This window comes from Loxodonta africana, chromosome 8 (assembly GCF_030014295.1).
Source record: "Loxodonta africana isolate mLoxAfr1 chromosome 8, mLoxAfr1.hap2, whole genome shotgun sequence".
Lineage (NCBI taxonomy): Eukaryota > Metazoa > Chordata > Mammalia > Proboscidea > Elephantidae > Loxodonta > Loxodonta africana.
In genome coordinates, this window is record NC_087349.1 from 64,276,718 (window position 1) to 64,296,338 (window position 19,621).

Here is a 19,621-nt window from a genome sequence, read left to right on the forward strand (position 1 = left end):
CACAAACCATAGCCTCATCTACCCTGAGACCAGAAGAACTAGATGGGGCCTGGCTATTATGACTGACCATTCTAATCAGGGTCATAATAGATGGATGTTGATGGAGTGGGAGAAAAATGTGGAACAGAACCTCAAATTTCTAAGGAAAAAAAAAAAAACAGGAAAATAGACCTACTGGACTGGTTGAGTCTGGAGGACTCCCTGAGACTATTGCCCTGAGATACTCTTCAAACTTTGAACTGAAACTAACCCCTGAGGTCGCCTTGTAACTAAATAACAAATTGGCTCACAAAATAATGAATACCACCTGTAACTACTGTGCTCCTTTTAAAAAAATCATCTGTTTATGAGACCAAATAGTCAACAATTACTTTAAAACAATGATGAAAATGTTAGGGGGCAGGGAAACTAGATTAATGGAAACAGAGCAACCAGAATGGAAATAACGAGAGTGTTCACACATTATAAAGAATGTAACCAATGTCACTGGTCCCTGAACAACAACTATTGAAATTGGTGAATTGGAACCTAAACTGCTGTGTAAACCTTCACCGAAAACCCATATTATTAAAAAAAAAAAAGAGGAGGCACATCCAAAAAGACACATTTGAACCTAAAGTAGATCATGAAATCCTGTACTTCAAACCTGTTGCCATCTTTGGATGAAAATTTTAAGGGTCTTAAATGGGGTTTAGTATATTTTGCATGGGGGAGGAACATAAATAATTAGGCTCAGAGTGCAGACTATGGTAGACTGGCTGCATTAATGGCCCCAGTTAACAGTTATCCCATATCACACTCTGCCTATAATGTTATATCTCTCTCTCACTCTTATTCAAGGCTCTGTGAATTTACTTGCTTTGACCACTGGGATAGAAAGAAGCAAATGTGACACAAAAAGGGCCTTGAGAGAAGATGTATATTTTTCACTTGCCCTTTGCATGTTTGAATTACTCTCTTTGTTGCCTTGCTATGTTATGACAGCGTGTCCATGTCAGTCCACATAAATGAGATAAACTTGGAGGAAACCAATCCTTCCCTCAATCCCAGATGAAGCCATCCTAGATCAGCCAATAGCCACCCAACCTCAAGACATGTGAGTTGAACTGAATCTGAGACCAGAAGAAGCTTCATATCAAACCCAGTCTAGATAACTGGCCCACAGTGAGCTGAAAAATGCTTATTATTTGAAGCTGGAGTGGCTTGTTACACAGAAGTATTGTGGCAATAGTTAAATGATGCAGCAAGAAATAAGCTATAAAGCATAATCTATTGACGTAGACATTTCCTCACCCCGTTCTTTATTTTTTGGCACTTGGCATTTCTCACAGAATGCGCTTAACAGGCTTGTGAGTCACTCTGATGTGAGACAGTGGACGTGATAAAATTGAGCTCTTTTAGGGAGCACCTTACATGTCTAATCCATGATTGTCATTTATCAAGATGAGGCATCCATTTACATTGCTATGTCTCACTAGGGATTACATGGGTAGTCAATAAGGAACTCTTCTATCTCAATGACTCTGACTACTTGGCATGGCCTGGGGACTCATTCTTTCAATGTTCAAATTCCTGAACAAAGAAGCAATTTTAACTATTAATTTCAATTTTCTAATAATTTGAAGAGATGAAGGATCACCACAGCTAAATTAGGTCATAACTCCTCTGACTATTTACTTTTGAAATGTGTTTGTTCCTCTTTAGGTTTGTCTAAGATAGCCCTGTGTTACACATTCACCTGAAACAAGACCCCTGGACTTCATTATCTTTATCCATGACTGAACCTTTGAACACTTTTCACTGTTATAGACATTAGCAAGCATTGGTATACACGGCTAGTTAATGTTTTACTGTCTGTTGCATCCCCTAAAATTTGTTTCAGAAGCTTACCACAAACCTATATACACAGAAGTTTGGCAGACGGCATTAAAAACTGCTGAGTTGGCACATCCACTCTGCTTTTTGCCCCAGTAAGTGTTGGCCTTTGTAACTAGAAAAAAAAAAACGGGTCAAAGCTAAACTCTTGATTTTGTTCTCAGTATCTATATTTCTCCCAGCCTTCTTACACTCAGTAAATGGATCAAAAGTACACGCAGGAAGTAAGGCCATAATGACACCGGAAATCACCTTGATGCTTTCGTTTCTCACGTTTACCTTATCCAATCCGTCAGCAAATTCTATCAATTCTACGTACAAAATATTTCTCAAAGACAAACACTTCTATCCATTTATTGTTCTCTATTATAAGTCCTAAACAGTTAACTCTTTTTCCTGTTTAATTCAATTTTTGCCCTTCTATATCCATTTTATCCATTCTTCAGGAAACCCTGGTGGTGAAGTGGTTAAGTCCTAGGCTGCTAATCAAAACGTCAGCAGTTTGAATCCACCAGGTGCTCCTTGGAAACTCTATGGGGCAGTTCTACTCTGTCCTACAGGATCGCTATGAGTCGGAATCAACTCGACAGCAATGGGTTTTTGGTTTTTTTTTAATCCATTCTTCATATTTCAGTTAGAGTACCATTTTTAAGCTTTTTCATCTTGAGATAATTGGAGACTTACAAAAACATCTAAATATAGTACAATTCCCATATATTCAGATTTTCAAACTTGCTTTACAATTTCTCTCTATATATGCACCTATCCACCCATCTATCTATAAAGTTTATTTTTTTAAATATTTGGGAATAAGTCGAAGACATGATTCCCTTTATCTCTAAATGTTGTTGTTGTTAGGTGCCTTTGAGCTAGTTCTGATTCACAGCAACCCTATGTACAAGGATTGCTACGTTTCAGCTCATTGTTGTAGCCACTATGTCAATTCATCTCTTTGAGGGTTTTCCTCTTTTTCGATAACCCTCTACTTTACCAAGCATGAAATCCTTCTCCAAGGACTGGTCTCTCCTGATAACACGTCCAAAGTACATAAGATGAAGTCTCACCATCCTCGCTTCTAAGGAGCATTCTGGCTGTACTTCTTCCAAGATAGATTTGTTTGTTCTTCTGGAAGTTCATAGTATATTTAGTGCTTTTCATCAACACCATAATTCAAAGGCATCAATTCTTCTTTAACCTTCCTTATTCATCGTCCAGCTTTTACATGCATATGAGGCAACTGAAAATACCATGGCTTGGATTAGGCCTACCTTAGTCCTCAAAGTGACATCTTTGCTTTTTAACACTTTAAGGAGGTCTTTTGCGGCAGATTTGTCCAATGCAATACCCAAGGCAGTCCCCAGATTAAGAACAGATGAATATGGTTCTTATTTAGCCTTAATTGAGGGTAAGAAAAGGCTCCAAGCCTTTTCAATGATTTAAAAGCTGCACATTCAGCAAGTGAAGATGACTGTGATGAAGAATTTGTTGCGAGTAGGGATTGGTTCAATCGTTTCAAAGTGAGGGCAACTTTACATACCAGTTATCCGTAAGTTGGACATTTATAACCTGGGGGCTAACTGTATGTCATTTGATTTCTTGACTGCTCTTTCCATGGACATTGATTCTGGATCCAAGTAAAATGAAATACTTGACAATTTCAATATGTTCTCTGTTTATCATGATGTTGCTTATTGGTCCAGTTGTGAGGATTTTTTTTTTTAAATGTTGAGATGTAATCCCCACTGAAGGCTGTAGTCTTTGATCTTCATCAGTAAGTGCTTCAAGTCCTCTTCTTTATCAGCAAGCAAGGGTATGTCACCTGCATATTGCAGGGTGTTAATGAGCCTTCCTCCAATCCTGATACTTCTTCATATAGTCCAGCTTCTCGGATTATGTGCTCAGCATACAGACTGAATAAGTTTGATGAAAGGATAAAACCCTGACACACCTTTCCTGATTTTAAATTATGTAGTATCCTCTTGTTCTGCTTGAACGACTGCCTCTTAGTCTATGTACAGGTTCTGCATGAGCATAATTAAGTGTTCTGGAATTTCCATTCTTGCAATGCTATCCATTTGTTATGCTCCACACAGCCTAATGACTTTGCATAGTCAGTAAAATATAGGTAGACCTCTTTATGGTATTCTCTGCTTTCTTCCAAGACTCATCTGACATCAGCAGTGGTATCCCTAGTTCTGAATTGGCTTGAAATTTTGACAGTTTTCTGTCGATGTACTACTACAAACTTTTAAAAGTTATCTTCAGCATAATTTCACTTGTATGTGATATTAATGATATTTTTGACAATGTCTGCATTCTGTTGGATCGCCTTTGTTTGGAATGGACACGAATATGGTTTCTCCCAGTTGGTTAGCCAGGTAGTTGTCTTCCAAATTTCTTGGCATAGATGAGTGAGCACCTCCAGCACTGCATCCATTTGTTGAAACATCTCAATTTGTTGCCAATGCCTTCAGAGCAGCTTGGATCTCTTCCTTGATCATGTGCTACCTCCTGAAATGTTTGAACTTCTATCAATTCTTTTTGGTACAGTGACTCTATATATTCCTTCCATCTTCTTCTTCTTTTTGGCTTTAACAAAAATAAATTTATTTTCTAACAGTCTAGTACATTACAAGTCCAAATTCAGGGTGTTGGCTCCAGGGGAAGGCTTTCTTTCTCTTTCAGCTCTAGATGAAGGTCCGTGTCCTCAATCTTCCCCTGGTTGAGGAGCTTCTCAGGCACAAGGACCCTGTGTCCAAAGGACGGACTCTACGCCTTATGCTGCTTTCTTGGTGGCATGAGGTTCCCAACTCTCTGCTTCTCTCTCCTTTTATCTCTTGAGAGATAAAAGGTGGTGCAGGCCCCACCCCAGGTAAACTCCCTTTACCTTGGATCAGGGAAGTGACCTGTGTAAGGGTGGTGTTACAATCCCACCCTAATCCTCTCAACATAAAATTACAATCACAAAATGGAGGACAACCATACAATACTGGGAATCATGGTCTAACCAACTGATACACACATTTTTGTGGGGGAGGACATAATTCAATCCATGACATTCCACCCTTTGGCCCCCAAAAAATCATATCCTTGCAACATGAAAACATATTCATCCCATCATATCACAGCAAAAGTCTTAACTCCAAGTCCAAAATCCAAAAATTCCTCTTCATTTGTGAAATCTAGAATACAAGTTATCTGTTTCCAAAGGTACAATGGCAGAACGGGCACAAGCTAGACATTTCCATTACAAATGGGAGAAATTGAAGGGAAAGAAGGCAAAACGGGCACCAACAAAGTCAGCAGAACACATTACGTTAGCCCTCAAAGCTTTAAAAATAATTCTCTGTTCTCTGAAACAATTTACACAATGGCCCTGCCCTCCAGACTCTAGATATTGGCCATGCTCTCTGGATTTTGAGTGGATGCCCCTTGGCCCTGGGCTTCAACTCTGCCTTCCAGGCCCACTGGGACAGCAACTCTGCTCCCTTGGGCTTTAGGCGCACCATTCTCCTCAACCATCTGAGTGGCAATTCCACCCTTAGAAACACCAGAGGCCATGGCTCCACCCTTCAAAACCCCATAGGTCATGGCCATACATTTTGAGACTGGGGTGGCTCAGCTTCTTGTGTTCCTTGTCTCTTCAGCTTCTGCTTCACGGTTTCTTGGCCTCTCGGCTCTTCAAGCCGCATCTGCCCTGCTGGGACAAGTTTTCCAAACCTCAGTAGCTCCACCGATAAGTGCCTGGAGGCATCCTGCTCTGCCGGGAAGCCTCCTGTACACAGGAACTCAGCTCTCTGGCTCCGTGGGTTGGCAAGCCCAGCTCCACCAATAAGTGCCCGGAGGCACCCCACTCCACCAGGAAGCTTCAGACGCACAGGCACTCAGCTCTCTCGTTCCATGGGTCGGCTCCAGTGCCGTCTCACACTGGTCTCCTAGTTCTGCTCCTGCTGGTTCTCTGCTGTTGCTGCTTCTCTGCCACTGCAGGTTCTCTTGTGCGCTGGTCTTCTACCGCTGTCACAACTCTATCCGCTCTGTTTCAAAACTGCTTCCACATTTCAGGTATCTGTTAGACCAGCACCCCACTCTCTCGGTACCAAATTCTGTGTTAGTCATTTAGTGCTGCCATAACAGAAATACCACAAGCAGATAGCTTTAATAAAGAGGAATTTATTTTCTCACAGTCTAGTATGTTACAAGTCCAAATTCAGGGCATCAGCTCCAGGGGAAGGCTTTCTTTCCCTGTTGGCTCTGGAGAAAAGTCCTTGTCCTCAGCCTTCCGCTGCTCGAGGAGCTTCTCAGGTGTAGGGATCCCGGGTCCAAAGGACACGCTCTGGCCCTGATGCTGCTTTCTTGGTGGTATAAGGTCATCCCTTCCATCTTCTTTTAATATTTTTCCTGTAGAATCCTCCAATATTTCAACTCAAGGCTTGAATTTTTTCTTCAATTCTTTCAGCTTAAGAAATGCTGAGCATGTTCTTCCCTTTTGGTTTATAATATTTTTTTATAATATTTTACTCTGTCTTCTCGAGCCACTCTTTGAAATCTTCTGTTCATCTCTTTTACTTCATCATTTCTTCCATTTGCTTTAAGTATTTACCACTAAATACTTTGGCATAAATTCTTAAAAAGCAAGAACATTTTCTTACATAATTTTATTTCAAGGATCAAAACCAGGAAATTACCATTGAAATAATATTATAGTGAAACCTGTGAGAGCCACAACTCAACAGGACTGCCTTGTTTTTTGGGTCTCGCAAGTTTTCCACCTTGGATAGGGTGTTTTTCAATCACTCACTTCAGTGAAAATATTTGAGTTATCCTTCTCTGACAGGTTTCTGCCTTTCACAGCTTCCAGCTTTTGCAGATTTTACTGTATTATCAAGTCTACAGACCTTATTCAAACTTTACCAATTACCTTAATAAGGTACTTTTTCTGACCTAGAATCCAATTCAGGATCACACATTGCATTTGGTTGTCATTTCTCTTTAGTCTATTATAATCAACTATCTTTAAATATGCACAACGAGCATATTTAAAAAATAAAATAAAACCATGGACATAGTACTAAAGGAAACAAGGAAAATGAGCAAATACGAATAAAGAAATATAAATTATAAAAAAGAGCCAAATAGAAATTCCAGAGGTGAAAAGTATATTCATTAACATAGAAAATTCACTAGAGAGGTTCAGCAGTAGATTTGGGAGTGAAGACGAAAGAATTAGCAAACTTGAAAATAGATCAATTGAAATTATCTAGTCTGAGAAGCAGAAAGAAAAAAGAATTAAGAAAAATGAGCAGAGATCTATGATGATACTAACATATGCATACTGGCAGTCCCAGATGGAAAGGAAAGAGGGAAAAGGGCAAAAAGAATAATTGAAGAAATAATGGTCAAAGCTTCCAAAATTTGTCAAAAAAATTGATCTACATATTCAAGAAGCTCAGCAAACTCCAAATAGGATAAACTCAAAGAGACTTATACCTAGATTCGCTATGACCAAACTGTTGAAAGACAGAGACAGAGAATCTTGAAAGCAATGAGACGGAAGTGGCTCATCATGTACAAGGGATCCTCAGTAAGCTTAACAGTTAATTTCTCACCAGAAACCGTGGAGGTCAGGAGGCAACAAACAGGATGGCATATTCAAAGTGCTGAAAGGAAATGAATGTCAAAATGAATTCTATATCCAGCAAAACTCTCTCTCAAAACCTGAAAAAGAAATTAAGACAATCTTAATCTTTTGTCTTCAGAATATATACATTATATATATATACACACACATAATATTTGTATATATAAATAAGTAGGCATATGTATATAATTTGTCACTCTTTTTTATCCTATATGATTTAAAAGACAGCTGCATAAAGAAGTAATTATAAATCTAGGATAATTATAATATTATAATTACAATATTATATTTACATATTATAATACCTAAAGATGCAATTTGTATAACAATAACAGTATAAAGGAGGGGGAGCAGAAATGGAGTTATATAGGAGTAAAGTTGTATACTATTGAAATTAACTAGGTATTAATTCAAACTAGGAGCCCTGGTAGCATAGTGGTTCAGTGCTCAACTACCAACAGAAAGGTCAGCAGTTTGAACCCACCAGCTGCTCCAGGGAAGAAAGATATAGCAGTCTGCTTCCATAAAGATTACAGCCTTGGAAACCCTATGGGGCAGTTCTACTCTGTCCTTTAGGGTTTCTATGAGTCAAAATAGACTTGACAGCAATGGGTTTTGGTTTTGGTTAATTCAAACTAAATTATTATAAACTATGATGATAATTTCAATTCCCAGGATAACCACTAAGAAAATCACTAAAAAACACCAAAAGAAACAAAGAAATTAAAATGGTATACTAGAAAATATGTCTTTAACACAAAAGAGGGCAATAATGGAGGAACACAACAATAACAAAGACATTGAAAGTGTAAAAATGCCTTATCATCAATTACATTAAATATAAACAAACTTTCTAATGAAACAACTCATAGCTATGAGTCGGAATCGACTCGACAGCACTGGTTAATGAAAAGATAGACACTGGCAGAATAGTTTTCAAAAAACATAATTCAACTATACACTCGTATATAACTTTTAAGCTGTTGGAATATTCTACTGGCTAAAAGTGTTTTTGTATGACTGAAGTCTTGGACCACACGTAACAGTTCGACCAGTTAAGTTTATCCTTGCAGTGTGGCTACTTTTGCTTGGGGTAAGGGGTTTGAAATCTGAGTAGCTGAGGTCAGTCATGCAGGCACTGTATGTCCTCATGACCAACTCTCAATAAAAATCCTGGAGACCAAGGCTTGGGTGAGCTTCCCTGGTTGACAACACTTTGCATGTATTGTCACTCATTGTTTCTGGGAAAATTAAGTGCATTATTGTGTGATTCCACTGGGAGGGGACATTTGGACGCTTGTCCCTGTACTTTGCCCCATTCATCTTTTCCCTTTGCTGATTTTGATCTATAGATTTTTACTGCAATTAACTATGATTATAATAGCTCCCGAGTCCTGTGAGTCCTTCTAGTAAAACACTGAGCCTGAGGGTAGTCTTCAGGACCACTGACACAGCTTTTCTAATGAATACTTTATTAATTTTTAAAATTTCAGAATACTTATTTAAGTATTCAGTATTTAAAGTATTTACTTTGGTGAATATTTTGTTTTTTTCAACTTCAAATTTTTTGCTACGTTTTAGTAATTTTCATCTATTGATATTCTATATTTGATGAGATATTATTTCCATACATTCCTTTAGTTCTTTAGACATATTTAAAATAGCTAATTTAAAGTCTTTGCCTAGTAAGTCCAATAGCTGAGCTTTCTCAGAGACGGTTTCTATTGATTGCTTTATTTCCTTTGTGTGGGCCATATTTTATTTCTTTCCATGTCTCATGGATTTTTTTGTTGAAAATTGGACACTTTAAATAATATGATCTGACAACTCTGGCAACTAGATTCTCCCTTCTTCCCAGGGTTTGTTTTGCAACTTTTCTAATTCTAAAAAGTCTATATTCTTTCTCATTTGTGTTCACTGAAGTCTTTCCTCAGTAAGCTTCGTGGTCAGCTAATGATTGACACAGAAATCGCCTCAGATGCCTGGAACCCCATACATCTCCTAGTCTTTACCAAGGGGCTCTGTGTGCATGTTGGGGCATGTTTCAACTCTCGGCACGGAGGTTGACAATAATGCCTTAGCTTTACTTCCTGCTTCTGCAGATCCTCAAGGTCAACCTGAAGTGAGCGCTTACAACCTTCTCAGATCTTGGAAATCAGGCTCTTCCCTTTTCCAGAGTTTGTTGTTTTTGTTGTTGGTGGCTTGTTTCATGACTTTTGTGAACTAATTCTGTAAAGTCTGTATTCTTTGTCACATGTGGCCACTGAAGTCTCCGTCCATTCAGCTGGGTAGTCAGCTGATGACTGGATAAAGATTTCCTTAAATGACTGCAACCAATAAAGGTCCCTGTTTTTCTTCATGGGTGTGCATGTTGTGACACTTCTTCAACTCTCAGCTAGACAGTTGACAACTCTGTTAGCCTTCCCTTCTTGCTTGAATGAAGTCTCAAAATCTGGCTAAGCTGAGAGTTTAGGGCATGTTTCCTAAGCATGCAAATAGCCATGGGAATGGGCATGGCCTTCTAGATTCCAGGAATATTTTAGAGCTTTTCAAAGTACCTGTGGACATCTGATTCCCCAAGCTTTCCCTTTTAAGCTTTTTGGTTAGCCTATTGCTTGCCCCAGTTGTTATACCCACTGCCTCAGATAGCCACAAAAATCATGAATTGCTTCTAATTTTTTTCAACAAACACCCTTGGAGGAAAAGGTTTTTATACTGGGTGAGCTCTGAGTCAGGTCAGATAAAGACAATCTTGCAAATGGGGTCATCCAGTCAACCACCAGACAGATCAAAGATAACAATTTTCTAGGACTGAGGCTTTGGAGAAGCTCCAACCCCATTCTGCTTCCTCTGGTGGCTGCCAGACTGCTGGTTTTCACTGTGATTGCAGTCTGTTGATTTATATTTTATAGACCAAGAGAGGGAAAAAAATGGGAATAGGACAAGTTAAAATACCATGAAGCTTACTTATGAAGATTCAACTCTTTTTCTTAAACAAACTCTTCCCATTTTGATGTAAGCCTTTTGTTAATTTCCAGAGTACTGAAAAATTGATTCTAACAAGTTTTGCCAGTATGCTCGTTACTTTTAAAGAAGACAGAATTCTTCACTCTGCCTTTTTTTAAATTTAAGTTGGATCACGTTACTTTCCTACTTCCAATGCTTTGTTTCTAAAGTTTTTAGAATAAAATTCAAACTTCTTGATCAAAATCTACAAGAGTAATAGGGCCCTTTTTACATCTTCAGAACCATCTTTAATCCCACTTCCCCCTCACTCAATATGGTACAACTACACAGATCTCTGTCATGCTCTTCATGTTGAAATGCCAGAAAACCTAACCCAGTTGCCTATAGCGCAAAGAGAATTCACTCACTCATGTAAACTTGGTTTCTGACCATTCTGTGGCCTCCCCTCACTTAGTCTTCTTTTGCTCTGTTGGCCTTATTTTCACCTCAGATTCAAGTACATCAGAAAAGAGCCCACCCCTCTTCCTCAGCAGTCCCGGTAAAATCAAACTGTATCTCACAGACTCTGCTGGGTCAGAGGCCTGAACCCTGTCCAGAGGGATGCAGTGTTCTGATTAGTCATACCTGAGTTCCAGTGGAAGCACCTGAACTGAAAGTATGGAATAAAGTGTCTACCTAGAGAAAAATATGGAAGATTGCCAGCAACAAAATCCTATTGCTGTCAAGTCGATTCTGACTCATAGAGACCAGATAGGACAGAGTAGAACTGCCCCATATGGTTTCCACAGTTATAATCTTTACGGAAGCAGACTGCCACATCTTTCTCCCACAGAGTAGCCAGTGGGTTCAAACACGACCTTTAGGTTAGCAGCCGGGCCCTTAACGATGTGGCCACCGCCAGGGCTTTTTGGAAGGTTGCCAGAGAAGGGTAGATGGATGCTGGACAGAAACCACAACCACCTAGTTCCACTACACTGCCTTTGGGTTTGTTTTCATATTGTCACTCTGTCAAGATGGCTAACCATGACTGGCTCTCAATCATCCTTCAAATCTTATCTTAAATGTTTTTTCTTCAGAAAGGTCTGCTCTGATCATTTAATCTAAGTAGCTCACTCTCTCCATTCTTTATTATAACACTTTTTTTGACTTTCATAACTTTTACTTACTGACATTAGATTAATTCAGTCAACAAATATTTATTTAGCACCAACTAGTGCCAGACAGTGTACTAGACTTTGTCTTTCATGACACACTATTCTGTTTTATTCACCACTCTGCATTTCAATGCCTAGAACATAATAGGCCTTAAGTAAATATTCCTTGAATGAATAAATGCAATAGCCCTGATACTCAATCCATTAAGACATTTTGAAATGTTTCGAGAAAAAATAAAGAATGGGGGTATATTATCCTATCATACCAGTGTACCTCAAATTTTCCTCGTTGTATAACTGCTTATTTGGCCCTAGGTACAAACATGGACCCCAATTTTAGGTAATAAAATGAAGCTTAATTATATAAAAATTAAACATAATAAAGTTAGTAATATGGGTGCACAATACATTACCAAAAAACCTTAGGGCGAGACATATTTGAGTACTCATTTTTTTTTTTAAGATTTTAGAAAGGTAATTAATAAAAAGCATTTCCATATATTATGTAAATATCCAGTAAGGTACGTCTGTAGTGTTTTTTTGGTGTAGCAAAATATCAAGCGAAGTAAAATTAGTAGAGAGTAAACAATCTCATTTCAGTTCAGGTCAGGTTTTACTATTAAATGGGCTTGCCATGGAAAAATTGAGATCTTTGAATTTTGGAATTTCAGACATTATAGACCTATGTTCATATTTTTTCTACAAAGAATGCAATGCAATCTTTTTCCAAAACGTGTTTATCTAGCTTGATCACTATATATAGGCTATTACTTTGTTTTTATTTCTACTGAATTAAAAATTCTAACTCGCTAGGTCATTGGGGATGGTAGAGCTACTTATTCACATAACTTTATCCTTCATTTTTATACACAGCTATTATCCCATCGACTCAACGGCACTGGGTTTGTTTTGTTTTTTTGGTTATTATCCCATCAGCAGTGACCACATGTTTTGTTCAGTCCACTTAGGTGGCAAAGACAATGCCATTTCCTCTTCCTGAATACACAGTTACGCTTGGGTAACATGACAGTACCACCTGGCTCTTAAAAACATCCCACGTGACCTTCTCTCTCTCATTTCCTTCTCTGTAGCAAGCCTAGAATCATGTGTTCCATATGATATAGCTTACACGATGAAGGAAGGCTGTCCTAATTGCATTAGAAGATGACATTAGTGGGCAGTAAGTTTTTATTTTGGTAAGCCACTAGGATTTTTGGAGTATATAACATCAATGTAACTCACAAAATAATTTTCCCTAAATGAGTATCTACCCTCTCATGGCATGAGTTTTCAGTGATAAATATAACAACAACAAAAAACTCGCCAAGCAAGTCATCTTGATATATGTATCTCATGTACATCACAAGTTGATCTATATTCTATGCATCATGATTTCATCCCACTGCAAATTGAAATGTCAACTAATAAGTATATGTGATAATAATTGGCTGTATGAGAATGATATGCAAAGTTCAGCAGTGTCCCTTGATCAAGGCATTTTGCTAATATCTTGTTTGGCTTTCTGAGTTTCCCACCTCAAGTTTCCACAGCATCTTTCAGCTTTCTCCAGAGTATCAGGACCTTGGTTCAGTCTATTCCCAGCCACAGAAGTGCAGGGAGGCAATGTTCCTTGGAACAACACCCACCTGGTAGGATTCTGAGTCAATGGATGAATATCTAAATTTTCTGTCACTTAGAGGGAAAATTCTGAGGTGTATTCTACACAGTTCATTAGAGGAGCCCTCTAGAGAAGTTCCTCAGCAGGAATGAGTTCCATTTTCCAGGGTAATAGCCAGATCGACGAGGTAACCTTTGCTGGCTTTCCTTTTGAACTTCTTAACCTCCTCACTCTCCCTGCTTCCACGCTCTGTGGATTCCTAGAACATCTCTCATACAAACTACCCCCTTTGATGGGAACCAAACTATCTGTTGTATCACTGTCTTTTTAGAATTTAGCTGTAAGAGTAATCAATTTTATACCAATATCAAACACAACTAGTTTATTAGAGAACGCTTGCACCTTATTTGAAAATGATGCAAAATAGACAACAGACTGGTCACTAGGGTGGTACCAGTGAATAGATTTATGATCCAATAAAATCCACTTTTAAGATTGGCACTTTTCTGTTTGGGCTTCTTGTATGTAAAATCCTCACATTCACAAAATCATGTTTTCTAGTACATAGAGGCTTATGATCTATATTTGTAAGGGCCCCCTAATCATCACTTATGTTTAAGGCATTATTTTCAGTTGTAATATGTGAACCTATTGGTATAGTGTACTTATTTTTATCACTTTCATTCTTCAGTGAGCCACTGATAACAACTGTGACTAAGAATGTAATGTGGTAATAAAATGATCAGTTGGATATTCTGTGAAGATGTTGAAACCAAATTCGGAGTGCAAGAAGTTTACTGGGGGTAGTGTCTATGGATGATAGGAGGGGGAGTAAGCAGGATTAGGCAAGGAAAGTCTTCAAACCATCTGACATCTGTGAAAGGAAAGGGATGAGGAAGAAATAGGATTGGGCTATGCGATCCTCATAAAAAAATACTGCAATGAAAATATGCAAAGTCTCAGCCAACCCAACAGGGAGTTCCCGAGTGAAGACTTCCCATTAGAGGAATCACAAATTGGGAAGAATTAGCTAGGTTCTAGTACTTCCACGATGTTTAGTCATGTCTGAAGGGTGGCTATCCAAAAAGAGTATGCCTCCTGCTTAAAGGCTCAGGTGGATTCTGAATAAAATCACAATAGGTATCACCTGAAGGTGCTAACTTCCTGAGAGGAGATCCACGTGGCACACCTCCATGGCTGCCACAAATAGTCACCTGAAACAAATATAATTTTAACAAATATAAATACCAATATGAAAACTACATGACAAATAACCTAAAATGAACTGCACCATAGTAACTGAACATAAGGTGAGCTGACATGACCACGGAAATTCTTGTAGCACATGTACAACCTTTAAAATTTTAAGATTTATAAATAAAATAACAAGATTTCTCTGAAAATCATAACTAAGTTATATTTTGATTTTTTGAAATATGAATAAAATACTATCACAGACTTTGACCATTGGATTCTAGCAAATATTCAGTTTCATCTAACGCGTACTTTTTTGTTAGGGATAACAGTAATACAAACTTTGGCTGATCAGTGAATGTCCAGGTGACAAACTGAGACAATTTCCCATCAATTTCCATGACTGCATTGACTACCTTTACCCAGGTGAATCACCAATTCATATCACCCATCTACTCTGAGCTTCAACTTCATATATCCAACTGCCTACTTGACTTTTCTGGTTTTTCTCAAAGGCATCTCAAGTTCACCTTTCATAAAACTGAACTTGTATTGTTTGCCCCAATCATGGTTCTCTTCCAGTACTTTCTATCATAACGGACAGCACCACCATTTGAGCAAGCAAAACCCACATCTGAAAACTGGCCCCTTCTTTCAGGGCTTCCAACCGATTCATTCCAGTTTGAACCCCTGCTGAGAATTTGTATTTCCAACAAGCTCCCAGGCAATGCTAATGCTGCTGGTTAAGGACCAATTCTGCTCTATCGCTAGTAGAGCAGTCGTTCTCAAAATTTCTTATATTTAAGAATCACCTGGGGATCTTGCTAAAATGTAGATTCTGATTCAGTACATCTGGAGTGGAAATGCAAATTCTCAGCAGGGGTCTGATCTGGAATGAGCCAGTTCAAACCTCTTCTTTCTCTTCCTTATCATCATATCCAGTGTATCAACAATTGCTATCTATTTTACCTCCTAAAATAGCTCTTAAATCTGTCCCACCACTATTCTAGTCAAAACTATCATTTCTACAATTGTGTTTATAATCGTCTCCTAACTAGTCTATCCACATCAACGCTGCCCACCTAACACCATCTATTTTTCATATTATAGCTGAACAGCTAGAGAATACAGCTACTAGAATAGATCAATAAACTTCTTGACCTCTGCTCTACAGTTCCTGATTTATCTATCGTGTATTACTTTGTTTCTGCACATCTGGTCTACCAGAAACTCTTTGCTTTTCACCTAGCAAGGGCACCAGTTTATTAACTCTGCCTCTGTGTCACAGTAAAAAAAAAAAAAAAAAAAATTTTTTTTTTTTTACTGTGTCACAATCTAGTCCTCTGCAACCTTAGCAACTTTTTACTTCCTTCTTGAGTGTGACCCTAACTGAGTACCTTTACAACCTCAAGGCGATAAATCCTGGGGAACAGTAATGGCAAGACCCTAGTTGTCTTGGAAAGGAATAAGAACAAGGGATAAATATGAAAGAAATAAAAGGATCTACAGCCTCTTTTAAGTCCAAGGAGGGGGTCTAGGGGCTCCAATGTCAAGGACATGAGAGATTACTCCCCCTAAATGGAAAACAGGGTGCTGTACACAATACTAACAGGAAATCTTTTTGGAAGCATATTTAGAAAGCATTTGTATGTCCCAACCAATGAAAAAGTAAGACATAAATCTGCCCAGAACAGAATAAAAGAAGGTTTTTCAGCTGGTCCAGTCTGCAACAAAAGCTGCCTTCCCAACTGGCCTAATGGCCACCACCGATTCAACAGTGTCCAAGATGGACAAAGCTGACCAACATGGTATGCAGAAATTCTCCTAAGCCATGAAAGTAGAGTCACAGCAGGGCCCATGGGATTTTGTAGCTAATTCATGTCACCATTAGCAGGTAACTATTCTCTTTTTGAGAAACAGCTAAGACCAAATATCTGATTATGGAGTCAGGTACTTATGTAACCTGGACTGCCCTTATGAACTGGAGTCATCAAACCCACAATCCATAAAACTAGGTTTGCCTTAAAACACTCCAGAAAGTGGTATATAAAAGAACAGACTCTCCAGGCCACAAAGGTAAAAGCATTACTTAAACGGGTTGCTCACTTGGATCACAGAAGCAGACAGTGACGTGTTTATGGGAAGGGCTTAAGAAAAGCTTGTTGAATGAGGAATGAACATATGAATCTGTTCCTGGCAACTAAAAGATTCTTCCTAAATAAAAGGCAATCAACTATTTTTCAGAGCTGAATTTCACCAGACATGATGCTTCATTAATAATATTTATTTTAAAGATCACTTTTTGTTGTAACAAATATAAATTCATTGGTGTTTTACAAAATGTCAAAAATGCTTTAAGTACAAAAAAAATGTTACTAAATGAAAGTTATGTTGTATTATCTGGTACATAATACTGTCGACATGCACAGCATATGCCAGAAAAGCCCATGCATTACTGGAAGAAAAGATGTAACAGCTATTTTGCCGGATTATAAGTTTATTGCTTCAGTCAGTTTTCTTTCTTCAGGGATACCATTTACCTGCAATATGTAAGAACAGATATGGGCACAAGTTAGTTAGGGCAGGGATACTTTTAGTTTTAGAGCAAAACAAATGATGGCAAGGAGAAATTTTCTACCTGCTTAGCATAATTTAAAATAATTACTTTGCATTATTTCTCTGCATTTGGTTTAAAGAAAAAAAGAAAAATTCTAAATGAGTCCTCTCCATGGACTAAAGCCATAATGTTTTGTAAATTTCAAAAGGTACAGCCTGAAAATTCTTCCCACAATAAACAAAAAGAATAAGCTTGACTGCAGGGTGTATGACTGTACCTTTTAATCATGGCTTTTTAGAAAATAACATGTGGCTTGGAAGGACAGAGAAAATGAGAAAACCTGAAGGGGCATCAAACCTAATGGCTTGGGCCCAGTCCAAAAGGTACGGCTATTGTCAACTTGTAACCCCAGTGAGTGCTTAAGTCCAGGATTACAGCAGCAGCAGCTAGTCCATTTCTTAAATTTTAATGAAAATTTAAAAGGAAACAAATAACTACATGAAACAGAAACTTCAAAATCTACTCCCTGATGAATTCCACAGAGTTAGCTACAAATAAAATTATTTGATATCTAAGAGATAAACCCTGAGCCTACATTAACGTCATAAAGAAAACTGTGACGCTAGCCTAGTGCTTTGAGGTACGTGGAAAAAGCAAGTAATTGTTTCATGATAATCAGGCACAAACGTAGCTGCCTCTTTGTGGGATGACAGTAACCAAGGCGGAGGAACAGAAAAACTGCTGTATTTGTGAAAATCCGTTAGCAGCACTGAATTCACACATTTACAGAAGAACGGAATAACTCAGAAATTGAGAAACAAACTTTAATTTTTTTTTTTTCATTTAAATGGACAGAATGGGAATAACGGATATAATCCGCACATTTAGCTCTTCAGGTGGCATGACTCTATCGAGTTTTAAATTTATTAGAGGCAGAAACACAACAATCTATCCTAAATACACAAAAATGCTAAGCTGATCTCTCTCACTTTAGCACTTAAAATACTTGGGGAATTCACTCAAACAAATAAACAAAAAACAACACAAAATAAAAACTAAAAAAAACCACAAGGTAGATAGTAGACTTCATAATCTGCTCCAAACTGCAGAGAAATGTAAGAAAACAAGAAGGTATTAGGCTATAATGTTAACTAAAAAGGAGATAAAAGCTTTTTTGACTCAAGCAAAATGTCTGCTCCCCAAAACCTCTTTCAGGGAAATAATTTAGAAAATTAGGTTGAACAACTTAAAACCTCCCTAGGGAAGTTCTTTGGGTCTTATCATATTTGCTCAGGCATACATTTCCCTTGTATTTGGAAAATGTTCCCTATTACTAAAATGCAATAGGGATTTTATATACCCTAACAAGTCTACTTATTCAAAATCTTATACAATGATAAAACCTTCGAATGTTATCTACCCAAGTTTATTTCCCTAATGATATAAAATCTGGATTTTTAAAACACTCAAAAGAAATATTTACTATTTTTCTAGAAATAACCTCTCTTCTACTCATTCCATGCCTGAAATAATTAAGAATCAGAAGAAAGAAACCTTAGGAGCGATGGAAATCTCTGAGGTTAACAACGAAGAAGTTCTAGCATTTCCTTTGTAGAAATATGCTTTAAAAATTTTCATCTTAAAAATATGAGCAGTACTGGGATTCATTTCTTCTTTTTGCTCTGTAGTAACACATGTTGACAATCAAGTTTGTTCCTTCATCAGTCTCCTGAATGCTTACAGAGTAGCACAACTACATCGATATATTGAACAGTCTTGTTGAAATGTGTTTGTATTTAATTAAAACAAGTCATCAAAATTGGTGGAAAAAATTCTGAAAAATGTTATCTCGTAATTAAAATTTGATGAACAACTTCATTATACTTGCCTCAAATCTTTGAAAAGTTGTCAAACGAAAATCTCCTTAAATTCCCGAAAGCAGTAACAGAGAAGATAATTTTTTTAATGAAAACATCCATTAAATATCTATATGTGGCTGAAGTTTTTAAGAGACTTATTAACAGCTTCCCTACCACAATGCCACCATTCATACTCAGAATTCCTCATCCACCTTACGTTTTCAAAACTCCTCTTGCTTTTCCAAAAGATCTACAAAGGCATTACTGGTTGCCTGGCAATTAGAACCAGGAATCAGCTGCTAATTAGAAGACAATCATGAATAAGTTATCTACTCGGTACCAAGATGAATGAAATAATTGGCTGTGGAAAATTTTTAGGGACACTTGAAAGAAATAAACTTAAAGAAAGCAAGTCTTAGGGAAACAGAATAGTCCAGGGAGAATTGTCCACCATCTTGTTGCCACTGGTCATGTTATAACAGCTTTTTAAAGGGGCTTTAGAACCAGGCCAACCATTTCTCATTTATCCCCCTGAAGCCTCAGTGATTAGTCACAATGGTGTCCTTTTGTAAGAGTCAGTTTCAAGCTGCTCACTTACTGAGACAAACCCTGGATGCATCCAAGCTAAGCATCTTTCATACCAAGGGGAAGAATAGAGAGCTTCCCCTGAGGAAGGGGATTTTATTCAGTCTTTCTTAATTAGACAGGACCTCCATGGATGTTTTTGCTCTAAGATCATTTACTCTGTGTTCATCACTC

The 19,621-nt window shown here is 37.9% G+C and overlaps 1 protein-coding gene across 2 annotated transcripts in view; it reads right to left on the minus strand.

The window, feature by feature from the left end:
* Positions 1–16,721: 16,721 nt before the first annotated feature.
* Positions 16,722–19,621, minus strand: part of SGCE (sarcoglycan epsilon) — an 80,781-nt gene continuing 77,881 nt past the window's right edge. The window contains exon 12 of one of the 2 annotated variants that reach the window (XM_064289990.1): positions 16,722–16,986. In XM_064289990.1, coding sequence (XP_064146060.1) covers positions 16,970–16,986 — 17 coding nt within the window. In that variant the 3' untranslated portion in view covers positions 16,722–16,969. The remainder of the gene's footprint in view (positions 16,987–19,621) is intronic. The other variant, XM_064289989.1, reaches the window with a different exon arrangement.